Source organism: Ceratina calcarata, unplaced genomic scaffold, assembly GCF_001652005.2.
Source record: "Ceratina calcarata isolate Rehan_Ccalc_2016 unplaced genomic scaffold, ASM165200v1 scaffold54, whole genome shotgun sequence".
In the NCBI taxonomy this organism is placed as follows: domain Eukaryota; kingdom Metazoa; phylum Arthropoda; class Insecta; order Hymenoptera; family Apidae; genus Ceratina; species Ceratina calcarata.
The window spans coordinates 800,055-816,052 of NW_017176565.1; the positions used below are offsets into that span (position 1 = coordinate 800,055).

General features: G+C 38.0%; 2 protein-coding genes across 7 annotated transcripts in view; both read right to left on the bottom strand.

Moving 5' to 3' along the window:
* Positions 1-400: 400 nt before the first annotated feature.
* LOC108628803 (dnaJ homolog subfamily C member 9) lies at positions 401-8,655 on the bottom strand. Of its 5 annotated transcripts, none has more exons than XM_018030976.2 (4): positions 8,438-8,655; positions 8,006-8,320; positions 7,750-7,916; positions 401-962 (listed from the first exon to the last, which is right to left on the bottom strand). In XM_018030976.2, exons 1-4 carry the CDS (start codon positions 8,529-8,531, stop codon positions 705-707), a joined length of 834 nt encoding a protein of 277 aa, XP_017886465.1. In that variant the 5' UTR covers positions 8,532-8,655; the 3' UTR covers positions 401-704. The 5 variants fall into 5 exon arrangements, 1 of the variants encoding a protein (XP_017886465.1); XR_003389650.1 differs by lacking the exons at positions 7,750-7,916; positions 8,006-8,320; positions 8,438-8,655 and adding exons at positions 2,811-3,059; positions 3,170-3,562; positions 5,094-7,218 and having other exon boundaries at positions 879-962; XR_001916809.2 differs by lacking the exons at positions 7,750-7,916; positions 8,006-8,320; positions 8,438-8,655 and adding an exon at positions 5,094-7,218 and having other exon boundaries at positions 903-962.
* Positions 8,656-9,284: 629 nt separating this feature from the next.
* Positions 9,285-15,998, bottom strand: part of qless (decaprenyl diphosphate synthase subunit 1 qless) — a 32,491-nt gene continuing 25,777 nt past the window's right edge. For both annotated transcript variants that reach the window (XM_018030991.2, XM_018030992.2), the window contains exons 5-8: positions 12,291-12,380; positions 11,749-11,880; positions 11,466-11,660; positions 9,285-11,360 (exon numbers count right to left, since the gene is read on the bottom strand). In XM_018030991.2, coding sequence (XP_017886480.1) covers positions 11,139-11,360; positions 11,466-11,660; positions 11,749-11,880; positions 12,291-12,380 — 639 coding nt within the window. In that variant the 3' untranslated portion in view covers positions 9,285-11,138. The remainder of the gene's footprint in view (positions 11,361-11,465; positions 11,661-11,748; positions 11,881-12,290; positions 12,381-15,998) is intronic.

Consider the following 15,998-nt stretch of genomic DNA (forward strand, 5'->3'; position numbering starts at 1 on the left):
GATAGGGATAAAATAGGTCAGTATGTATATTTTTTATTCGCTTCACATTTAGATAATTTAAAATATTAAGTAATAAAAACCAATGTTGTAAAAAAAATAATATCGATCGTTTATCCGGTCAATCGCGATGCAAATTTTTTCTCATCGATAAGTTTTCTTAAAATTGACTGTTGGAAGAAAAACATTTTCAGTGCTTGTCGAGTTCATTAAACGAGTAGAAGAAATCTGTAAATCGCGTCAGATTGGTAACGCAGGATTTGTCTCACCAATGCATGGTACAAATAGTTGTATCACAGACCGGGTGTCTGTGCTTTTATTACAAATAACATAAAATTATCAATTTCTTTATACGATTAAATATGATTACAGGGTTTTTGTTTCTATTATTATTATTCAACCATTCATTGATTTCGATTTAATATACAATTATAAAAACAGAAACATATTTAAATTTTATATTTGACCGTGGCGTGTCTACACGTATTCACAATAATTTACTTATCAATTCGCCTAACGCGATTGTTAATGACAGTTGTAATGACATATTACGAACTTATAAAAATCAACCATAGTTTCCTTCGTTTACAAAAAAATATGCGTACAATGCAATAGAGTACATCTTTTTCTTGATTATTTATTAAGTTACAAAAATTATGCGAATATTCTAAAGTGAAGGGAGAAATTCATACGGGAGTCATACTCTTTTAAGTTCTCTTCTTTGTTTTCTTCGCAGTTTTCGCGGCCTTGGTACCTCTCGTGGGCGTGCTTTTCTTTCTCGTCGGTTTCTCTGCCATCTTCGCGTATTTATCGATCAGAGAATCGAAGAACTTGTCGGACTGACCCGCGCGAGCTTGATTTCGTTTTTGTATCGCTAACGTCAAATCGTTCGCGGCTGCGTTTTCTTCGTTTTCGATTTTCAGCATCTTTTCCAAGCGTTCGGCTTCCTCTGCTTCTTTCGCCCACTGTAAAATATCAAACATACTCGCTGGTGAAACATGATTAATACGAATATACGAAGCGTGGTTAATTGAGAAATATTTTCACTCTTCAACTCCTATCCCTCGCTATGGCGTTGTTTCAATTTTTCTCTTCTGATAACTTGAATTAATTACAACTTGCTCGTGTCACACTTGACCTAAATTAATAAGAAGCTGAGAGCAGCAATAGAGATAGGATCGAGAGATCGGTAAATCAGCGGCTACGCAGCTAGTTCCTGCATGCTCATTAACGAACATAATTACGACCACTTCAACGACACGCATAATCCTATTTTCGAAGTTAGCCATATGTATCCTCGAGATTATCGAACGGTTGCTCGTCAGCGAGCGAAGGTTAATTTTAACAGTGGCTCATCAAAAGTGAAAGATAATAAAAAGCTCCCATTCCTACGATCCAGCTCCAGAGGAACCGCCTCCGTTTCTATTTTCTACGCTCGCGAAAATCGCGTGTTCGACAGGGGAAGCGCGTGATGTTTCGGTCAATTATGTATTTGCTCGGAACGTTGTTTCAAGCGGTACTTTCAACAGAGGAAATTAGAGGTATTAGTCAGAGTCGAAAATTAGAAGTCAAAATCGAAGCAGCTAAGACACAAGGGATTTTAGAGACATGAGTAGCTTAAATCTAGTGATGTGATTTCTTTGAATAAGAAATGGAGGATAGGATTAATATAGAAATAGAGGATCAAAGGATAGTTATAAATATTGAAGCGATAACTCAGTCAATGGAATCATGTCGATCTGACATGCTATGATATTTCTTCAAAAACTGTTTACGTGAATAAATTCTTTTTGCAAAATCGAATAAATTTTTGACGGACAACTGTCGATAAATATTATTAATTCTAGCCAAAATTTCCTTTATAAACTTAACGGGAGAGCCTAGTGAATATTTTTGTTGTTTACTCAAACGAGATAGACCCATATAAATAACGACTTTCGTGGAATCGTTGAAGCTTACGGCTTACGCATCCATCCCTCATAAGAAACAGATGCGTGTAGTTCTTCAGATTTGTCGATGATGTTCCATATTCCCAGTGACCTACTCCATAATTCGACGCTGAGGAAATTCCGTTATTTATAAATTTCTGGCAAGTACATCAGCCGTGCGGCCTAATGTTAGGCGATTACACAACGGCTCGCGAAATTCTGAATGCACCGATTATCGGAACGACATTCGACTTGGGACCCGATGAAAGAATGCCAACCTGCTGTTTCCGCTTTTCCTTCAACAAAGACTTGCTCTATTTATGCATCACTGCCTAAACATCTTTCACCACTATTATCCGAATTAGATTTTCACCATTTAACAATTCACTTTAGTTACACATAAATCTGTACACGAACACTGAATTTTTAAAGCTTCAACTTCTTCCAGTATGAGCTTGGAACTTATCGTTATTGCATTATACAATCGGGGTATGTTGCCTTCATTCTAGCAGATATAAATCTCTTCTAAACGCGACGCCTTGAATCTTGGAATATTTATTTCGGTTGTGTTGACATCATTGTTATTTTCATAAACAAGTACATAGCAAACGTAATTGTTATATAACAATATAGAGCTTCTCGTTTACTGAATAATATTTTTAAACACTATTTGAGAATGTGGAATTTTTAATATTCTTTTTTAAAATAAAACTGAATTTTCTTTATACGAAGCATTCTACAGGAACAGGAAGTGGTCTGTGTTATTATCTCGAATTTCTCTGGTGCATTTTGCGATCGTAAATGGTCTGTGTTATATTCGCATAAGTATTCAAGCACTGCATGATTCAAACGTCAAACGGCAAAGGAACTATTATTATTACTGACTGTAATCGAAGTGCAGATCACGACGTGCCAATGCCACTTCAACCAGGCATCAGATTAGTACTGCACTTGCATCTGGTATGCACTTGCACATGTAATTTGTCAACCAGAACTGATCTCTGATTCAGTTATCAAGAAATTAAGAATTAAATTAAATCAAAATATATAAAATATACACATGAACATGTATAAAATATCCAAATAAGCTCCATTTGATGTCTTCTGTATATGTAAAATTTAATGAACCGTTATCTGTATAAAATCATAAAACAGCATGATTGTTAAAATAATATTTCATCCAATAATTAAGCTACCATTATTAAAACATAAAAATATTATTAATAAACATTACTATAACTTACTTTGGTGCATTTCTTTAATTGCAATCGTGATTACGTTATTCGATTACAATTTCTCCAAACAAAATAAATAAAGGTTTAACGGTTCTTAAAACAATTTGGCTTTGCATCATCGATAGCCTCTGGCCGGCTATTTGCGAATCCGAGGCGTGCCAAAATACCCTCGCTGAGTGCACACAAGTGCATCGGAGGGAGCCGCTTCCGCAACCTTGAATTACCTCGTCTCCGAGTGTCTAGAGCGAACGACACATCTGGCCGCGAGCCCGAAGCTCCGGAAATCATCGGAATCACGAAATAATTGAAAATAGTCAACGGGTTCGAGGCAGCCTGGTTGCGTAACGAAAGCGGATTCCCTTCGCCGCCAGTCATCGTTGTGGAATTTCGTGGGAATTAACCCTGGAAACACCATGACCTAGGGTCATCAGTGCTTCTTGTTTAGCGACGTGTTGATGTCAACCACGCATTCATTTTTTTACACATTATTGCTCCACGCAATTTTTATCCGTGACATTTCTGAACAGCCCATATTTTCACAACACGATATGATTCACTGTTTTAATCGAAGAGAATTGCTACGACAAACAAACGAATCCCGTTCGTAAATTACCGGATATTTAGAAATTCGGAATAAAATATTTATTGAACTAAGCTTTCGGTAAAAAAAAAGAAATAACATTCATACAACTTGTATGCATTGAAATGAAAAGTGTCTAACAGGAGTTTAGGCAGAATCATGAAAAATTAAGCTATGACATGATCGTACAAAAATATACAGAAGCTTAATTGTACTGTTACACGCTAATTCGCGTTTTGTATCGGCGCGGTCAAGTTTCACGGAGTTATATAAAGTGCTTTTCCACGCATTCGAAATGCACGTGTGCGCACGTGTTCAGATCAGAGATATTCAATTCACAATGGACCCCTTGAAACGATGTTCTTCTCGACTTCCGACAAGGCCACCCAACGCTCAGAGGCATGGGTGCGCCTTGATCTATCAACGCGAATGCACCTGTCGCGTCCCGACTAATAAAATACGCGAACAGACTTCTGATGAATCAGTGCTTAAAGGAATCGTTCTCCAAATTTAAACGATCCGAGCTCCTTCAAAGTCCACCCGAAACAATTAATGCGAAATCACAAGTTCACTTTAATTGAACAGCGTTTGAATACCAAACTATCTTTCTAAATTAAGACAATTGCTTTAATCAACGAAAGTGAACCGTGCATTATCATCTTTAATCACACGAATTTACATAATGTTTGAGAAGATGAAAACTCGGTTTGATCAAACACTTTGATTACAGAATCAAAAGCAAAGCGATTAGTGTCAATTGTCATTCAAGCGAAGCGGTCAATCAAAATCAAACGGTAATTAACACTACTCCTAGAGATTCCAATCCGTCGAATCAACCAACCTACATCTGACCAGTGCATTTTTTGTTTTCGCTTCGACTTCGATAAAAATATGGAGAAATGTACGAGGAGAAAAAATTATCCGTACCTCGGGTATATTAAAATTTCTATTCTACTGGCAGAGGTCGGAGAATTTCTGACTCGCTCTCGTACATTGTTGTTCAACTGGACATGAATGGGAAACGCGACGAGCTTACGCGGCTATATACGACTCGATCAGGACTCCCTGAAAAAGCGCGAAACGCAGTACATTCATATCTCGATCAAACGCACTGGTCAAGGTCGTTACATAACGCACTCGGCATTAGATTGGACGACGACATTAGTAATTATTTCATTAGCACACCGGATACATTGCATTGGCCCTCGCCGCTCGTTACTCTTTCAATTGATATTCAGCATTGCGCCGTCGCGGAAATCGTATTTGGCGTTCCTCCTTGGCAAACACTGACGCGTGCAGGATTTATCAACAAATAATTTATGAGTTACTGTAATACATGAGCCATGTACATACACTATGGATTCCGCAGGCTCTGCAGTGTTTCTGAAGAATCGATCGTTAGGTAGATTCTTGCAATCAAGTTCATAAGTCGACGTAGAAAAGAAAACAAAGAAATCGAACTGCACTTCGATCATCTAGAATCCGCGATTAAATAGCACGATAAACAGCGTTCTATTGAATTCTATTCATGTTCACCCGCACAGGTTCCCGCATAATTTATTTCATTGTCCGAGATTCGTGAAATATTCAATTATTGACTCGGTATTAGACGAGAGTGAAACTTTTAGCTAAAATCCCTCCACAAAGACGTGACGCGTGACCACCAGGAGAATCGAGACGACGATCGTGGTCAAAGAGCTTCGTATTGACGATGATAAATTTGTAGGCGGGCAATTCGGCAATGGCTTGTCGGTGGTCGTTTCGATTGACACGATACTCGGAGTTCCTTCTTCCTGTTGTCGCTGATTGACCATCGACGGCGGTGCGTGCACAGTGACCGGGTGCTCGTAGTAAGGGGGTTGGAACACGTTGTCAGGTGACGCGGGGTGGACAATCACCGGGGGTAAAGGGCGAACATTGTGATTTACTTCGATCGGATCCACTGACGGGATGCTGTGCTTCCGTGTTCCGTCGTCGAACTGAGGATCTCCGTTCGGTGGATATTGTACGTTTGATGGATTTCTTTCCGACCAGTCGGTACCATGACCTGTGGTCTGTTCCACGAGTTCCACGTAGGGCGATGACGTCTGGCGATCACCTGGGCCGGGTGCCAGCGAAAACGAGTTAGGCGGGCTGAAATAATCGGGTTGGTCGGTGTACTGTTTGTCCTGATTTCTATGGGGCGGGTATTCGGGCCAAACACTGCTGGGTTCCACGAAGTTCGGCCAAGATCTCCAGGTCGTTGTATCCTGGCTACCGTGTTGCATCATTTCTGGTGGTTGCGTTGCGTCGACTGGTGTGATGGTCGGAGGAGCATAAGGTCTTCTTGTATAGTCGTACGCTGAATCATCATAGCGAACTGTCGATGTTCTCGTAGCCATTCTCGAATCTTGTGTACTGTACATTGGGCGATAGACCACTTCTTCGGTTGTGAACAACCTTGATGGGGGGTAGGACGCTGTCGGTGCCGCAGCAGGAGTGGACGTGGGGTGTAGCCTTTCACGGTAAGGGGGTAGCGACGTCGTCCATTCATCCGTGATGGATCCATCGTAATAATCGTAGTCTTCGTGTGGAATTGGTGGAATTGGAACGCTAATTAAATCAGTCGATTGTCTGCTCCATTCTGGATCCTTTTCGAAACTGATACCACGATTCTCCAGGAAAGTTGTAATAGCGTTAGGACATTTAAACTCGGAATTCTCACTGAGAAACATCCTCTTCAGTTCTTTCAGCTGTGCCAAGGCAACAAGATTCAAGCATTCTAAACGATTGCCAGATAATCTCATATCGACTAAATTGGGTAGATTCCTGAATACCCCATCTTCAATTGATTCTATGTTGTTATAATTCAGATCTAAGTACGTTAACGAATCTAAACCCCTAAACGACGACTCTTTCACGGTAGTCAAATGGTTATTGTCTAAACTCAAATGCTGAAGATTATCGAACTGTTGAAAAGATCCTGGTTCGATGTCAATTATACTGCAATGAGTGCAACCCAAGACCCAAAGGTCGGAACCGAACATCGAAAATGTGTCCGGAGTTATTCGTTGGATGGGCATGTTGTAGATTCGAATTTTTCCAGTTGACGGTGGTAAATCGCTCAGATCGGAAAGTTGACCGCCCTCACAAGAGTATTCTACCAAGTCGTCGTTTTTAACGTGATTACACACCCCTTGCACACCGCCGACACTTGCGCACAAAACGGAGAACAGAAACAGTCCAATAGTGGTACCCATCTTAAGCGATCGATTATATGCTCTTCGCCGATCAATCGATTAAAAATTTCGCGTTATATTATGTAAATTCTATGTTATGTTTCACGTACAAAGTATACGTATCATTATCTTTCACGCGTACGTTCGCACAGCTCAATGGTTCGCGGTCATTGTGGTAGGGATTTTAGCCGAAAATTCTGCAGCATCTAGCTCTGAGCTAGAACCTATCTAATTGTTCTGTAGACTGAATCCTCTCTTGCGTTCCCTCTTTACTTATTTACTAGTATTCCCCCTCCCGGTCATACTACTAGTCCACCTCCTACTGCTACTTCCAATCATGAAGCCGTTACTATGTATTGATAAAAATAGAAAGACTTGAAAATAGCGCGCTGCTCACTTGTTCATCAGATCACCGAGGTGATCTACAGTGGGATCAATGGGTGGGATATAAGCTCAGATTTGACGAGCACGTTGCCACTTGAACACACACTGGCTTCTTTCGGCACGTTTGACATCGGTAATGTTACACGACAAGAGGAGGAAAGGAAAGGAAAAAACGTATAACAAGGAACATGTACCACTTCACATTTTACCAACTGAAGGATCAAAAATCAGTTCGCCTTGTCGAAAAATGCAGTTCGACAAGAGATCTATTCATATGTTAGTGTGCAACTGAACTACAGCTTTAATATGCACTTGTGTCATCAGTTTTTAATCATGCCAAGTGATTATAGCTTTCTCGAAGCATTTTATTCCATACCACAACAGATTGTTAACTACTTTCCACTTACCTTGCGTTTTCTGCGTTGCTTCTTCTTCTCATCCTCCTCTGTGAATGCCTTGTACTCAGGTACCTCATTTTTCTCGATCAGATCTCGAATAATACTGTGTATCCTTGGTTCATCGTCGCAATCAGTAAAGGGGACACTTTCCAGAATGTAATCCATATCTCCTTTGCCTGAACACAAATATTTACGTACATGTAAGAACCAGCTCAATAACTACGAGATTAACAATATTCTAATATATTATTTAAACTGTACGTACTGTCCACATAAGCACGCTTCAAGTCCTTAATTTCAATTTCAGATCCTTTGTATTTCTTTTCATAATTGTTGATATCCTCTACAGAGATTTTCTTAAACAGGGTCTTCCAATAATCGGCCCAGTTTCTCATCATAACTTCTTCACTTTCTTCGTCATATTCACCGGATTGGTCATAAATTTTACGCTTTTCACTATCACTGAGAATAGAATGAATTCGTCCAAGGACTTTAAATTTCTCTGTTGCTTCTGCTTTGATGCTTTCTTCAACACGATCGGGATGTACAAGTAAAGATAACTGATGATATGCTTTTTTCACTGAAAAAGATAGGAGGACCATATGTAGTAGGAAATAAAACAACAATAAAATATTTAATGTTTAATTCGTCTAATTCTACAATTTGAATTCGTATTTACAGGTTAGATTTTACGTACCTTGTTTATCATTGGCAGTTCGTGGTATTTTCAAAACTTCATAGAAATCGCGAGCACCGAAATACTGTTCACAAAGATCCAATAAACTTGTCATGACTTCAATTTTGTATTAAACGTTAACGGGGTTTATTAAAAAGTACGACAAATGACAGAACTGCACGGTTATATGCTTTCGCGCTTATTTTCACTCAAACGTCATGCAGAAGGCGACATCACGTTTGAGAACCACCTAACTATCACTACTAACTACTATGATAAAGCGCCGGAAATTACGATTTGAAAACAGTTGATATTATCATTGTAATAATGTTTCTTTATTACGTCACGACTGATAGTACGCTGGTAGTAAATTGGAAATAGCTTTATTATAGCTTTGAAAGCTGATAGTAAGCTGGAAATTAGCAAGTGCTGTGAAAATGAAACACGCAAGGTATTTTCATTATTTAATATTATATTTGCCGTTTATGTATATTTGTTGGTAGTAAATTAAAATTGTATATTCATATGTCACACATAAAATATGAGTTCATTTATTTCTTTACTTGATTTCAAAAATAAATCTGATCTAGTTCCTCAAGATGATTTCCTCTTATTAATATACATTCATAAATTATACTTCCCTTATATTCTTTTCTCCGAAAATTGTTTAAGCTCGTATATTACATGGGACATCGAATAGAATAATTGTTCAACCATTTTTGATTCAAATATTCCGTAGCGATATGATATTTTCAAAGAAGAATAAAAATCTGTGTTTTGGGTTTTAATATAATATTTGTATTAAAAAGAAATTATATAACATGGATTTAGTGCTCCCCAACACAACAAATAAGACAATGAACCCAACGTCGGTTTACAATTTTATTAATAATGAAGCTAATCGATCTAAAGTCGAAATACTCATTTCTTGCAATACTACAATTCCAGAATTTTGCTCCGGTATACGTATTTTAATATTAATTAATTACAATATTCGCATGCATGATTCACATGAAAAATAGATTTCACTTGTGTTTTATATCACCAGTGCATTTGCACATACTTTTAAACGTACGGACGATTATTAAAATCATTTCATTTCAATCGATAGACTAATTTCTCATTCTGATAGACATAGCATTTGACTATATATAACAATTCCAAAGAAGTAACATGCACGATCTAAATGAATGATAAATGTAATGATTGTAAGATGTGCAGAAGATCGAGAGCTTCATTTATTTCTGTTCTGCGTACCAATCGAGAATCTCTTTACTCTAACGTACATCTAAGTTTGAACATAATTACATATTTTGCGTTTGTTCTCATTAATAATCTTACAACAGTGATTTGTGTTACCTTAAAGAGCAATTATATACATTAATTCATGTTATAAATATAAGTTATTATACATTTATACCTATATGTTTCGTTATGTAGTACATGTTTTGAGCAGCTTTCATGCGACAGACCGTGGAATGATGGTATTCCATTTTCATTAGACATCTTTTTGCATCAAAAGATAAAATAATTCTACGAAGGCATTTTAGTAATTTCATTGATTTAAAATACGCCAATTAATTATAGTAACAGACAATTCCTATTGAAATCGACGGGCCGAAAATACGGTTTTCAAATGAGTGGAAGAATTAAGACCAATACGATCTTCTTTGGCAGATATTCTTCGCACGTTTTAAACATTAAATTATGCTGTTAATTAGTATTGGCACCCACGCGATTGTTGCTCCTCGTTGTAAGCTAAATGTACTCGTATATTCGTAGTTGTCATTTTTTGACATGTATCGTAACGTCGAATTTAAAAGAAAGAAGAGAATTTGAAGTCTCATTACTACATGAATTATTTATTTTACAATACACAATACCCAATTAGTTGAACTCAAAATACTGTCATGGAAAGTGTTTCGCATTTGTTCGTTGTATAAGTCCCGTCGAGAAATAGTATACAAGTTCTACCAGAGAACAATCGAGCACAGAGTTACCAATTCTAATACGTACGTAACTACTCCTATGCGTCATTTTATTTACACTTATGATTGGCTAACGACAATATCGATAAAAATCAGGTAATATGTGCACTATAGAGCGAAGTGAACGTTATCGTTCATCTCTTTACATTCTCTTAAATGTTGTGTCTTTCTTTTCTGCAAGATGTACCTGGGCACTTGTAGAGCGACTTTTCGCTTTTTAAATACACTGTAATTCATTAACATCCTAAAATCCGAACAAGGCATCGGTCCCGTAATCACGATGTCGGTCGTTTCTCGATATTGCCTTGTGGACAATCAACAACATGATTAATATACCTTTTCCGTCGCGTTACATACGAAACTTTTCGAAATTGTAATTTCCCGTTAATATCTTTTTCTCAGCAAAATCAACTATCATAAACGTCTATGTTACGGACATACAAGTTCAAGTATAGAATTGTAAGTACCATTAACAATAATTATCGAAGACGAGTTCACGAGTTTCGAGCGAATTAACAAGAATATCGTGACCGTCTCTTCGATTCTTCGATAGTATCTGAACACTTTGTCGTATCAAGGGCACGTTATGCTTATCTTGATGCAAATGTGTAATAATTGGCGCTTTTCGATGCCAACGTTCGTTCTTTGCGACTACTAGTTTCCTTCCCCAGACGTTTCGCCTTACGCTTTACTTTTGTCGTACACGCAATTCGTATCGTGATCGTCTCCGATCACTACTTCATGCGATTCAGTACCAAATCGCAGACGACTTGCAAGCCTTTTTGGTACGGGCTTTCGGCTAACGACTGTGCGAGTTTCACGGCTTCCACGCAATGCTTTCGCGCCAGGAATCTCGTCTGATCGAGGCCCTGCGATTTGTGCACCAGCTCGAACGCTTTCTCGGCGTCCCCTGGTTCTTGAAATCGGCGCATGATCATCGCGTTTAATTCTGGATACTGTAACGCAAAAATATAGAGAAGATTTTTATTTAATTTAATGCACGTGAATTATTTACTAAAGTCGAAGAAAAGATTGATTGCAAAACATTTTGTAACTCTTACCCGTTCGCAAGCAAAAAGAACTGGAGCAGTCGCGAGGCCCAGTTTCAAATCCGCTGCGGTCGGTTTGCCCATTGTTGGCAAAGATGATACAAAATCCAAAAGATCGTCGACTAATTGAAACGCTAAACCGACATTTCTTCCGTATTGGAAAGCTACTTCCGCTAGTTCATCATCGGCACCCGCTAGCATGGCCACCTATAATAAAAAAACGTATTTGCCGAGTTCGAAACACTTTAGGAACAAGATAAATAATTAAGAATAGAAATATCAGTTGGCTATTTACCGCCTTTGAGGCGTTGGCGATCAAACTGGCGGTCTTGTGGTATGTTTTCGTGAGGTAATGCGCGAATCTCTCGTTCTCCGTCTCCTTAGAGCCAAGCTGCATAAATTCACCCTGCACCAGGTCCGTCACGACCTGGAAAGCACCTGGACTTGTCAATACTTATCATCAGGATTATATCCAGATCCTAGAGCGCGTAGGTCTTACGCGCCCGCATAAATGTTAATAAAATCATTAATACGAGTCAGTATAAATGATAACAAAAATGTATCAAGTATTATGAATTAATCTCCTAAATTACTTTTACGTAAAAAAATCTTTACAAACAAATATCAATGATTGAAAAATTATGAATAGAATACCTCCAATTATGATTAAAATACTAAGTGAATAATTAATAGAAGGAAGTCTCCAAATAATTTTTTGATCTTTCCTTCTTTCAAGTTTCCACGATTTTGGAACTATTAGTTACAAATTACCACTAATTAAAAATTGGAAGTACTCTTTATTAAGGAATACTTTTAATTATATTACACGAATTTTACCTGACTAAGAGTAAGAGTGACGTCGTCGTTTCGTAGTTGAGCTATCATAACCGCCGCTACTGCCAAAATATAATCACCAGCCATCGTTACCTGGTAAGTGAATAGATAACAATAATTTATTATAAATATGTACATATAAAATTCGCTATTACGAAGTCCAAGCGAAATATTAATGATAGCTAATAGACAAAATGAAGGAGAAATCTATTCCTTAATTCACATCGTTACTAAGAATCGATTACGAAGAGATAAAACACACAGGCACGATTAAGATACGCGTTCCCTTTCACTGAAGATCTTTCGAAATAGAAACAGAAAAATTGGAGTGGCGAACGTACGATAAATTAAAGAATGATGATTCGTTACTTTGCCTCATTTCGTTATAACAATTTGCTCGATTTCTTCATTTGTTTTCTTCAAAGAGTACAAGACAAGCAGTGGAATCAGACGTGTTTGCACGTTAATTAACTTAATACGATAAAGATCTTCGCGTTCTGTTGATCTTATTCCAAGATCTGAATACTTTAACTTAGGAGTTTGTTAGAAAACTTTCTTTTACGCACAAACACAGTTCAGTCCAATATTAAGGTAAAAGCGTAAAATTCTTAAACGCATCGGAACGCGAATTTGTAATGGTAATTCTCTGGGAAGAAATGCTTGGAGGAAGCTCCTCGATTATTTAAGGTATCACCTACGAATTTTTCCACATGCTTTCCTATTCCGATTGGGAATAGATGTGAAATTAAATTTCTCGCACGCCGTTTGTACATTGTTAGAAAGTGACTGCGATGCAAATAGAAGAGAGACCAGGCTCGAGCACGCGTTAAATCATCGAATTGTAGAATAGATCGTCGCGACTACCGCATTCGATTTAGATTCATGCGCTTGCGGTTATTCTGGTGGACACGTTGCATGCGAGCATCGATGTACTGAAAGTCAACTTTCTTAATCACTCTGTTGAATCTACTTTACAAGTAGGAAACGTACGTTGTATTATATTCCAGGCGCGTTGATCCGTGCAGTTAACGGCTAATTGATGAGTATTTATATCTCGATAAGTAGGTAACCCAATACTTGTCGAAATTCATGGATTCCATTTTCGAGATCTATTCGGGGTTTGAATGTTCGCCGAATGTGACGAATGTTGAATATTTTAAATATGACGTCGTTTGAGTACACCTAAAATATTTAGTTCCGGCATAGTTAATGAGCACTCTTATCGGTTTCTTTCCCGGTTACGAAATATCAAGGTAAAAAAATGAAAGAAAGAAAAATTGATCATTTCGACGACTTTCGACTATGAAAACGCGTGCGTAATTATTATATAATCAACGCGTAACTATGTTAATCACAGAATTTCGCAATGCGATCAGATCATGCCGTATAATCAGAGATATCAGTTATGGTCGATTTCATATTGTAAAATTGTTGCTTTACTGCTGGAGCATTCAAAGACATCGTTACGATGATCTACAATTCAAATCGCATAGCCAGCTCGAACTATCTCGACTATTCGTATCTAAAACATTCTGACACTTTCACTACTTCATTTTCTCATTCAGTAAGCTTTAAGGAAACAATACTCCATTAGCGAAACTTCTAGTTCAAACGAATTCGCAAAAAGTTCGTTCACTATTTAAGAAGTTGAAACTCAGGTAATTTGAAGAGAATCGCGTCGCTGTCTCGCGTGACAATAGCTAGAGATAAACCCGTCGCGTTGTAATTTCGAGTTTCACATCCGGCACCATCGTCGGTTTCACGCGCGTCATCCGTGACAAAGATCGCGAGCTTTCCTTTCGAAAATGCCGTGTTTTCGCGGGTTTATTCGTCTGTTGCGAAAGAGTGGAAGTTTCGCAAGACGGGAATGAAGCGCATCGAGAGGGTGCAGCCCCAGATTTATGGGAAACCCTAGTGCGTCATTAAAACAGCAAGTATGAGAAATACGAAGCTAAATCCTAGTAAATAGCAGTAGGAATGTTGTTCGAACAGGTGACAAGTGACCAGATGTTCAAGTTAGCATCTTGGCTCATTCACGGCCTCGTTATCCGCGAGTAATCTGGCGATAACTATTATATATACATACGCAACACCTCTCCCAATTAGTATTACGTTAATATAGGCTATGCCAATGTTACACAATTCGTGAGCCCGATAACTCGTTCCAATCTTCGGGCTGGGAGGGTCTAGCGGCCACCTTGCCGACTTTCCATTTCTTTGTAACTCGCTAATTCGTTTCTCAAGGCCGTCACACTTTTCAAACCCTCTCGGCAAATCGTTTTGTACCGAACACATGTGTTTACAACGCGAGCGAATGTGCTCCGCGATTGTCCCAATTATGTAGTACTATTTATTACAAGGTGTAACGCGTGCTTGCTTATTACTCTCATTATGATTCCAATCCCTTGACGTTTCGTAACACTACATTTTACTTATAAATCATTTTATAATTATTAATCTAGAGCATATTTTCCTAGTTTTAAATCTCGACACGAAGGCTAATAGGAATATGAAAAAACGTGAAGTACGTAAACGAAGTCTGAAAATTTTATTAGTATAATTAATATCGACAGGTGATATTAAAATAATGAATAACAGTTTACATTTAGAATAATAGTTCAAGGATCAGTTTTTATTGCGCGTGCCACTAGCAATGACCCTAAGCGATTTCATATTTATGGGTTATTGTATGTTTCAAGAGAAAACATGTCACGCAGTGTAAAAAAGTGAAGATGACCTCCATATCTTATAGATGACGTCATGCCGCGGGAAAGGAGATTATCACCATATAATAACCAACATGCACAGTGTAACTTCCGTTCACCCTCGATTACGAGACTTGGAAAAAATTTTTTACGGCTATTAATGATTTATACGCTACATTACGCGTTTCTATCGACCGACAGGATCTTTGCTAGAATATTCTTTTCAGAATAACATACAAATCTAAAATGAAATGAAAATTTACGCTGATTCCATCGCGGAATGTGAATACAGATACATGCGCACCATCGACGTCTTCATCTTTTGCATGAATCGTATACACGTTGCTTAATCGACTACGTGCGAAAATTTATGTATTGTTAGTATAATAACAACTGGTTTTTAATAATTTAATTTTGTCATCGAACATCCCATTGAAATTTGTAATCAAACCGCGGGTAAAATTGAATGGTAGCAGCGATTGAAGCAAAGCATTTCGACACCCACTGTTCTAAATTGCACAAGCAGAAGTCAATAACGATTTCTGTGCAACTTCTCAACAATTTTCAACCTCCTTCTCCCTCTCTCTTCACACCTAAACCTTTTGCAACAACGCATACTTACGTTCGATATTACAGCCGCAAGTGGAATCTATATGCTTAGAACTTTTTAACTATCGAGTTTCGCTATGAAATTATGCGAGGTTTTCGTAAGGAAACCGTTGCAGGATAACGAAATCTAATTCTTCGCAATATGTTCGCATTTAAACAATTTAAAATTCGCGTCGGTTCAGTGTACTTGACATTTTCAATTCTCTTAGTCATTCTTGTTATTTCATCTCGCGTTGCTCAACACGAAACCTTTCTATCGTTCACATTCAACTTCATTCAACTTTTTCGTATCAAAAAGAATGCGTTTAAGGATTTATTGGCTATACAGTCAATCTCAAAGGTTTATGTACTTTAGAAAAACGCATTTCCTACCCTTACCCCTCTACTAGGGTGTACC

What these genes read in the sequence shown, in the direction of transcription:
- LOC108628803 (XM_018030976.2), bottom strand. Translation starts at nt 8,531, where the DNA reads ATGACAAGTTTATTGGATCTTTGTGAACAGTATTTCGGTGCTCGCGAT. An exon ending in AACTGCCAATGATAAACAAG is followed by an intron (nt 8,321 to 8,437) that starts GTACGTAAAATC and finishes TATCTTTTTCAG; the next exon opens with TGAAAAAAGCATATCATCAG. An exon ending in AGCAACGCAGAAAACGCAAG is followed by an intron (nt 963 to 7,749) that starts GTAAGTGGAAAG and finishes GATATTTTACAG; the next exon opens with TGGGCGAAAGAAGCAGAGGA.